This window comes from Gavialis gangeticus, unplaced genomic scaffold (genome assembly GCF_001723915.1).
Source record: "Gavialis gangeticus isolate Ggan-Ray unplaced genomic scaffold, GavGan_comp1, whole genome shotgun sequence".
Lineage (NCBI taxonomy): Eukaryota > Metazoa > Chordata > Crocodylia > Gavialidae > Gavialis > Gavialis gangeticus.
Window position 1 is genome coordinate 67,046,831 of NW_017729032.1, and position 9,543 is coordinate 67,056,373.

Consider the following 9,543-nt stretch of genomic DNA (forward strand, 5'->3'; position numbering starts at 1 on the left):
CGGGGCAGCGGCGGGGGCAGGCGCTGCTCCCGCACCCACGGGAGCCGGGCTGACAGCCCGAGCCCCGGGCCGGGTGCTCCCGGCTCCCTCCCGGCTCCAGCCTTACTGTGCCCGGCGGTGGGGTCAGGAAGGTGCCAGCCTTGGGCTTGGTGCGTCAAGCATGGGCCGGGGGGGGGCGAAGGTTTTGCCCCGGGAGAGGCACCCCGTGGCTTTTGCTGCAGGCCCGTGAAGCCGTGGGTGCGGCACGTCACATTTATTGCGCAGGTGGCCAGCGAGGCGCGCTATAAATGCGAAAATAAGGCCAGCCACTAGTGCCGAATCCCCTGGTTCCCTGGGGCCACGCGCTGCACGTGTAGACTGGCCGCACGTGCCACGTTGCTGTCAGGCACCTCGCTGGAGCGCGCCATAAGTTTAGACCAGGCGCCCGCGCCCAGGAGTCACCACACAAGTCGCGGGTGCCACACTCCATAACTGTAGAGCGGCCACGCATGCAAGGTAGCTTACACAACTCACTGGTGAAGCGTGCCCGAAATGTAGACCGGCCACATGGGCTGAGTAGCTTCCCTGTGACACACTGGTGAAGTATGCTGTAAATATAGACTGGCCGCACATGTGAAGTCAGTGGCCACAAGCACAAAGTAATCGTACAGTTTGCCGGTGGGGTATCGTGCCATAAATTTAGACAGGCCGCATGTGCCAAGTAAGACTGGCCACACGTGCACAGTAGTTGTTACACAGTTCACTGGGAAAGTGTGCAATAAAATCAGGACTGGTCACAGGTGCCAAGTAGTTCTCCCACTGTAAAAATGACCCGTTAGCTAGAAAAAGAGGCAGCAAGTGAGAGCTTGAAAATGTGCAACATCTCCACAGCTGGTTTCTCTCCAGCTTGAATCCGAATGTGTAGCAGGGCCCCATGTTCCTGGGATCTGTTCCTGTTAAGCAGTTTCCAGGGCAAGTAAACAATTTCTCCTCCTGTTTCACATCCGTTTCTGGTTAAGTATGTGTTTCTGATAAATTTGATCTACTGGTTAATTTTTTCCCTGAACAACATGCCAACTGTTGCCATCCTCTGAGTGATTACATGGTTTAATGGGAAGAAAAGAAAGCCTCTTCCCCCAAACGCGCTAAGCAGCAGCTTTCTTCCTGGTCATTTCAGGTACTCCGATGCCACAAGGTGAAGGGATAACTGAAGTCTTATTCAGACTGAGGAAGGACATCTTGTGCCTCATAGCTTGTCGAGTACCTCTTCCAGTCATTTCCAATAAGAGAGACTGATTCACTGCACAAATCGTCTTGCACACCCCCAAACCCACAGCTGTTACAATGCTACTAGATTTGGGGGGGGGAAACCTGGCTGGGGGGGAAGCACATATTAATGTTTTGTAAGGTCCTTCACTCAGTTTAGTTTCAATTTTAGTAAACAAATTCACATAAAACAGAAGGGCCTAATTCTGTCACCATTAGTCAGATGACAAGGAATCCTGTTGACTTGGGTTTGACTACAAATGGAAATATGGTGTTTGTTAGCATGGGAAAAATGGCAGGATTCTACCCCTAGTAATCTTTGCACTGCGTAATGCAATCTGTGAATTTTCAGTTTGCATATTTTTCCATTTTGTTATAAACATTTCCTGCACATCTGTGTACTCATGTTGGTGTAAATGTAAATACTTCTGCTTTTTACCAGAGCTCAATCTATCCCTCTTTGTTTTAAAAAGACAGAGAGTGACCATTATCAGAAGCTGTCCAACCATACCAAGAGGGTTTTTGCAAGTTTGTCTTCTTTTCTTTTCTTTTCAGGCCCTGGTCCCAGAAACTTTTGTGCATACTATATATCTATATATAGTCCTTTCAAACCAAGGTGGGGGGGGAAACACTTTTCTCTCCTGTCTTTTAGCCCATGCAGGTTCTTAAATATATACTTTTCAAGGCATTTCATGAAGCAAGAACCAGAAGGCCTGAAAATTAAATACTTGCAAGTAAAAAGCTTATCTCAGACAAACTACACAGTATTGCAGTGGTACTCAGTATCTGTCTCTGTGGGTCCACAAAATTGGCATCAGAGGAGTAGCAACAGCATTAATTGCTGCTATTTCCAGAGGTTCTTATGTCCATTATCAGTACATGACATTTTCTTTCATTATAAAAAGACAATAAAGCATATTACAGAAACTTTCAGTTGGTCTAATAAAAGATATCACACTTACTCATAGAAACTTGCCTGCCTTTTCATAAAATAAGCATTTAAAGGTGTGGAAACTCTTATTGTGACTGAACCTTTTTTTTTCTCCTTAATGTAATTATTGGTTAAAACCACCTGATTAACATAACACATTTTTGAAAATGTATTGTTAGGGATATAAATTTTGTTCAGAAGACTTTGTAAATGCTTTAAATGAATTTTCTGATTCAAACCTGCATTGTAGTTGAGCCACTGTGTTTTAGGAAAAATGAGAAGCTGGAAACCTCACAGAATCAAAACTAACACTTGATAAATGCGTATTTGAATTTAAAGGCACAGCTGATTTAGTAACCATCATCACCTTTTCTCAATTATTTCCAGGTGTTGTGTTTTTAAAAAAAATGATTTTCCCATCATGTCTCTTCATGCTGTAATCCTAACCAGCTGCAACAGAACACAGGTTTTCAAACAAGCTAGTTCTCAAAAGGTAAAGCCATAAATTCTTTTTTTGTTTCTTGTTAACTGAAAGTGATCCTTTTTAGAAAGAATGCTTAGCTTTTAGTTTCTAGTTGTTATGGCAAATCCAGTAACCTTAATGTGCTATTATTTTTATAATAAACTTTGACTTTGGGGGAAGAAAATCAAAACCAAATGTATAACTTGTTTCGGAAAAGCCTGAAGTTATCTGAAAACAGGCAAGGGCTTTGGGATGTTTTTTGGGGGTTTTTTTTGTGTAGGTTTGGACACTAGCTTTAGGTAAGTCCCTTGAATTAAAGTACTTCGCAATGATCAAACTTTTTCAAGAGCTTCCTTTCTAAATTCTTCCAAAACTCAAAATAGATTGCTGTAATGGGAGTCATTTTGAAAGTAAACTTAATTCTCTTATCTGAATTCTCAGAACAGTGGTTGCTTATCATAAAAATTTTACAGGAAGCTTCTAGGAGTAAAGAGTCTTAGAAATCTGAACTATGATATTTACACTGATTATTAAATTAATTGCAGGAAGTTGTGGCATTGATTTGAACAGTTGTTAGAATTCTGCTGTCCTAAGAGATGGAGCTGATTTACTGCGAAACTGATTAGCAATAACTACCTGAAACAAGTTTTTAATCAAACTGATCAGTTATTAAATATATGCACTCTTTTAAGTGCTGTTGAACTAATTGATATGTATTAATATTTGTATATTTGGGAATATTTATTCTTAAAATGTGCTGCTGGAAATAGTGCAAACAAAACTGGATGTTTAACAGAATGTTTTCCTAAAATTTGAGATAATACAATACTAAAAACTTTAAGCATACCTTAAGACTCTTGTCCTGAAGCCTTGTTATTCAGCTAAAATGGAAATACCTATTCACTTTTTATTTAGACACCTCTACTTTCCATGGGCCAAAGGAGATTTAAGTTAGATCCAATAAAGAATGCAGGCAAAAAAAAAGATGGGAAATTAAGTCTAAAACTGAGATCCAGAAAAACCCATAAGTTCAGCTGTGCCCTGATCTTCCACATTGTGAGCAAGTGCTCCAGCCATTAATCACTATAAAATATAAAGGGTGACCTCCCTTCCATAAAGTTGCACTTCTTCCCATGTCTTTTCTAGGTAAACTGAAGTTTTATATCAATATGTTTAAGCATTTTAATTCAGTGCAAAACAAGGACCTGATTCTGCAAAACTTAATACAACTTGCTTAACTCTGACTAAGCAGTCCCACTGAATTGGTGCTACTCATAATGATAAAGTTAATTGTGTATCTTAACTTTAAATAAAAAATAAGCTCTCTTCTTCCCGCATGTGGAAACTCCTGCCTTCCCCCCCTATGTAAGATAATAAGGCAGTATTAACAAGTACATGGGTGAGGTGCAAAAAATATAGCTGTCTCTCCTTCATTAGTATGCTGTTATGACTTGAACATGAGGGCTGTATCTAACAAATATCTTGGGCACCTGGTCCCCAGAATAAAATCTGAACTACAGAATGAAGCACCTAAACTCCCTGCACGGTACGTTGTAGGGGTCTCAGAAAGGCAATGCAAAATTCCTGCATGCTGAGTGAGGGGCTGCCTAGAGCTAGTTAACAAGAAATACTATGCAGCTTAGGCCCCTCAGTTAGGGCTGCAGGCAAGTGCCTCTGTCTATTTGGGTTCTAGAACCTCAAATCCTTTACTTAGGGTATGGTCTGCATCTGTTGTTCGCAAGAACCGATTGCAAGTCATTCTTCTCCTTTAAAATACTGCTGGAGTAGAATGAGTCTGAGGTGATGGTACCCACCTTACCTATGATAGTGTTAGTTTTGCTAATTAGAACAGTCAACCAACAAGTAGGAGGCTGAGGGAAATGACCCATATATCTAACCTACTAGGAGAATGCTTTAATTATCCAGTTATAGGCAGGGCTGAGGTTCAAATTGGACTGCTGGACAGAAAAGGATGCAAGAGTCATTTGGGGCTTGGATAAGAGAGTATAAAGTGGGGGTATGACTATAGCCTAGTGATGAGGGTATTCACATGGGAGAGAGGAGTCCTGGGTTTAGGTTCCTGTTCTAGGTAGTGTTTATGTATACTTGCAGGTGAGTAATGGTTACGGCACTCGGGAAGTAGGAAGCCTGGGTCCTAGGATACTATATAACAGGTGGGTATCACCATCTTGTTCTCTTGTGCCTATGTTGTTAAAAATAAAGCAGCTACACGGGCATCTTTTTAAGGGGTCCAATTCTGTCTCTGTTTTAGGCATACTCTGTATATAGCTACTGATTGTGTTCCTTAAAGGGATGGTTATAGCTGTTTTCTGGATCTATTTAGGCTTATATGAGATTTAGGTATACAGCTGGTTAGACTAGGGCAGGTCTGCATACACCCAGAACAAAAACTGAAGGTGAAGACAAATTTCAGGCCCAAGAGATGCTAGGGTCAGGTAGTTTCTAAATAGAGGTTTTTGGATCACAACTTTGGATCAAGTCTGCTAAAGTCTGGCTGTAGAAATAAAAAAAATACTATGTGACTTAGTAATTCAGGTGTAAGATGGCAGGTGTAAAAGATAGACATACACTGTAGGAGAAAATGGCCTAAACTCTGTCTTTTTCTGGAGCGTACAATAACTCTTTTGTGCATTGCTCATCCAACAAGGCTCCATAATTAACAGGTTTGTGTGTGTGTGTTTGTTTTAGTTGATCAAGGAAATCCACAAGGTAGCTGTTACAGAGTCAACACTTTCATCAGATCCTGCAAAGATTGCCCCACTAAGGACTAGCTGCCTTGCTCAAACACCTCAAATTTCAGTTCTTCCAGGTATGCCTCTTAGTTTAGAAATAGTCTTCTCTCCCTATTTACTCAAATCTAACTTTAATTGCTGTTTATATGGCGTATCGTTTAACATGTTAATACAAACCATGAAGATGTGTACTTCTTTTTTCAAAATAACTTAAGACTAACTGATTAGAGCTGGAATTTCACTTATTTGAGATGCAACAGTAAGAAATTACCTCTTCAGATTGAAAGGTAGTTGTGTACTTCCTTACTTTATAAAAGAATACCATTTTGGTCAGACCAACAATTTTAGTGTTCAAAGTAAATGAGCTTCCTCTCTTAAATAATCTGAATGGCATCTGCTATTTGACTGTAATGCATTAAACCTTTATTCATGGAAGCAATAACTTTGTAGATTTTGGGGGACTAGAAAGACAAGTCACTTGTGAGCTTAATTTTGCATATTTTACCTTTTTAATAACAGTTAATATTCCTGGTAACAGCTTTAAGTATTGTGTCTGATTTTTTTTTAAGCTTGTTCCGGGACAAGAGAGAGGCTTTATTTCGAGTCACACCTGGCTAATATATAAGTATTAGCATCTTTGTGTGTGTTTTGGGGGATTGGCTAAATTTTGGAATATTCAATCTTTTTTTTTATGGGTTGGATTAATTAATTAAGTCAAGTTTTTAAAAAATATGTGTGTGTCCAATCAAATTACTTAAGCAAATAATGTTGTCTAAGTAGAACCTTTAACTTTTATGGGTAGGTACATGGGAAAAGAAGGACAAAGCTTTGAATCTCTCGCAAGGCAAGAGTTGTTTGCTATTTGTATTACTTTGTAGCCATTGAACAGCACTCAGGTGGTGCTATAAAAATACAAGGAGAGAAGAGAGGATCCCTATCCAAGAATGTCCTTGCCCAAGTGGGAATCTTCATTTTAAGCATAAGATGAGAGACAATGGATGGGTACAGATATTTTGGGGAAACAGTGAGAATATATTGTTCTGAATAATTGGTTGTCAGTGGCTTTAGTACACCATCAGCCAAAATATTGTCAGTCTGTCTGAAGGCACAGTAAAGGAGAGCTTGAAGCAGGAGGCTAGGTGGTTAATTTTGCATGCCTGGCAGCAAGAGCCGGAGAGACAAAAACATGCTTGTATTTGAGGAATGAACCAATGAGAGGTTAAGCAGAGCAGGAAAGGGATCTCTGGGCAAGTGAAAGGATTAAAGAACAAGAGCAGACATGAAACTCTGGCATCCATAAGCGAGTTGTGAGGAGGAGGCTTGTCTTTATATTTTTATTTCAAGAAATTGAAAAGTTCCTGGGTATCAAGAGAGGAGAGGAAGAAATGGTTTCAGGAGGGAGTCAAAGGGATGGTAGAGGTGATATTCAGTTAAGTTGAAGAAGTAGAGCTGTTCAACCAAGAAGCTGTGAAGCAGGAAGAGGCAATTCTGTAGTAGAAGAAGGCCACGTGGTCAAGGGATTTCTGCCAGAAATGCTCATGGTGCAGGAGAAGTGGAAGCAGATGTTTGGTAAGCATGGAGTGTGGCAGGATGGACTTAGCAATGGGAGAGGGGCAAAAGAGTTTTGTGTGGGGGACTGTTGTCTTGACTCTTCAGTCTCCCTTCCCTTCCATCCCTCTGCCCTCCCTTGCATGTGCCAGATATGAAGGATTACATTTGTATTAGAGACAAGAGGTGACAGGCCACTACAACCTATTCTTACAGCTGTCACATTTTGACATTTTTTTGGAAATATAGCAGTGTTGTGTGTGTTAAATGACACTTGCCTTCAGACTTCTTAAACCAGGCCTGAACTAGAACACTTGGCTGGTATGGCATTCCTGTTGACCTGAACACATCAAGTACCTCTAGTGTGCATTCAGTTTTGCCTGTGTAGCTTATTCCTGCATCCTCATCTTAAGAAAAACAATCTATTTGTGGAAAAGCAGTTTTATAGGTACAGCTGTTTCTTTATTAGGACTTTTGCTGGTATGCTGATGTTGTTTATAAATTACTGATGTGGCTGTGGTGGCTATACTGTAGCATAGTGTAGACCTGGCTTTAATTTTCAAATGTATGCCACTGAAAGCATAAATAACTAGTAACATAGCTCTCAAATGCTGCGGGCTCAGTTAATACATGTGTTCATTAGTGTCATGTGTGGTGGGGGAGATTGTTTATTTGTAATCCGTTTTAGATGTGCCTATTGCACACTTGCCTTCACAAGGTCCAGGATTATGGGCTGAGCAATGTGCATGATATTTTACTTTGGTGCCCAAAATTACTAATCCCTGTCATCTGGCACAGTTGAAATGCCTAGCTCCCAGAGGAATTAGCCTTAGTGAGATTTGTTGCTCTGTTGTTGAGATTTGTTACCCTGACAATGTCCAGTGAGACAACTACTAGACAAAGGTCTCAAAGACTCGACACTGTTCCACCTGTGGTGCTTGGCATTTCTTCTGAACCTAAAAAATCCCCACTGTACCGGAAACAAATCTTATTTGCATCTTTTCTTAGAATTTTACAATCTAATGCGTCTGTCTTAAAGAAGTGGGCAAGTATCCTATTAGTCATCTGAAGTCTGATAAGTAATTTTCTCCATCTCAACCTCTTGACTAGCCTCTTCACTGAATAAATGATGGTGGTTTTTGCCTAAACTTTGTGCTGAAGCAACAGGTTTTGTACTTTGATTGAGTAATGAACAGCGGTTGACTAATTCATACTGTTGTGCCTGTGTTGTCATATCTGCTATTTGAAAAACATGTTTGATTTAAGATTTTTATTGAACTTTAAGCTTTGATGCAAGTTACTTACTACTGTGAAATCCTGGCACACTTTTGATTCCTACAGGGGCATTCTGTCAACTACAGTTCTCTATTCCGGCTGCCTGTAAGATATTCCTGCCATTCTGGATAATGTAGTCAAAATCATTTTGGCTCCTTTTTGTCTAGGAATTTAGGAGGCATGTTCAGAAACCATAGGCAAGAGAGTGTAAGGTCAGAATATAAATTGGTTGAGCTGAATGCTAGAGAGAGCCAGTTATTGGTGCCCTCTCTTTCTGTCCTTGCCAGCTGTTGTCTTCTCTGGAGCTACCAACAGTAGCAGTGGGCATAAAGTTGGTTGCTGAGAGGAGGCAGTTGGAGAACCCCGGTTGAGAAAAGTGACTGCGATTATGCTCCTTTATAAATCTATGGTGCATCCACACTTTGAATACTGCGCTCAGTTCTGGTCTTCACACTTCAAAGGATATAGAAGAACTAGAGAAGATACAGAGAAGGGCAATAAGGATGATTAATGGTGTGAAGGGTCTTCTGTATGAGGTGAGACTAATGAGGCTATGTTTATTCAGTTTAGAAAAGAGAAGCTAGATGCAGAACATAATGGTTTACAAAATACTAAATGGTGAGAAGAAAGTAAATAGGGATTTATTATTTACTTTCTCAGTACAAAACTAGGGGTCACAAGGTGAAACTAGGAGGTAGCAAGTTTAAAACTAAACACAAGGATATTTTTTCTCATACAGCATGTCATTGAAGTGTGGGATTTATTGCCACCAGATGTTGTGCAAGCTGACAGTATAGCCAGATTCAAAACGGGATTGGACGTATTTTTGGAGGAAAGGTGCATCATTAGCTATTGAGTGTAGGAGTTGGGGATACAGCTTTTGAATCAGAACTTCCTAGACTTTAAGTGCTGGAGGGTGCAAGTGAGAGAGAAAGTGGGGTGGGGATGCTGGTCATACCCAGTTCCCTCCCCCTTTCAGTATCTGCTGTGTGTCGCTGTGTGACACAGGATGCTGGGCTTGATAGACCTATAGTCTGACCCAGTAAATTACCATTCTTATGTTCTAAAGTCATTCTTAAAGTTCAGACAAATGCATATTGTGTGGGATATATAACATTTTCTATTGCCTTTATAAAGGTGTCAGTGGGCATAGGAATCCAGGGTTTTCTTTCAGCGTTGTATATAGCAGACTAATGCAGGAATTTAACAGGAATACAAACCAGATGCTTTAAGGGGAATAATCTTTTCTTTTCTCTATGAAAGAGAATGCACCCCTGTAAGAACACTACTGGGTTAGGGTTCAAGGCAGAAGAGGGGAAAGGGATCTA

General features: G+C 40.5%; 1 protein-coding gene across 2 annotated transcripts in view; it reads left to right on the forward strand.

Annotated features, from left to right (window-relative positions):
* The first annotated feature begins 2,548 nt into the window (after nucleotides 1-2,548).
* Nucleotides 2,549-9,543, forward strand: part of RUBCNL (RUN and cysteine rich domain containing beclin 1 interacting protein like) — a 35,269-nt gene continuing 28,274 nt past the window's right edge. For both annotated transcript variants that reach the window (XM_019525439.1, XM_019525440.1), the window contains exons 1-2: nucleotides 2,549-2,669; nucleotides 5,349-5,469. In XM_019525439.1, coding sequence (XP_019380984.1) covers nucleotides 2,598-2,669; nucleotides 5,349-5,469 — 193 coding nt within the window. In that variant the 5' untranslated portion in view covers nucleotides 2,549-2,597. The remainder of the gene's footprint in view (nucleotides 2,670-5,348; nucleotides 5,470-9,543) is intronic.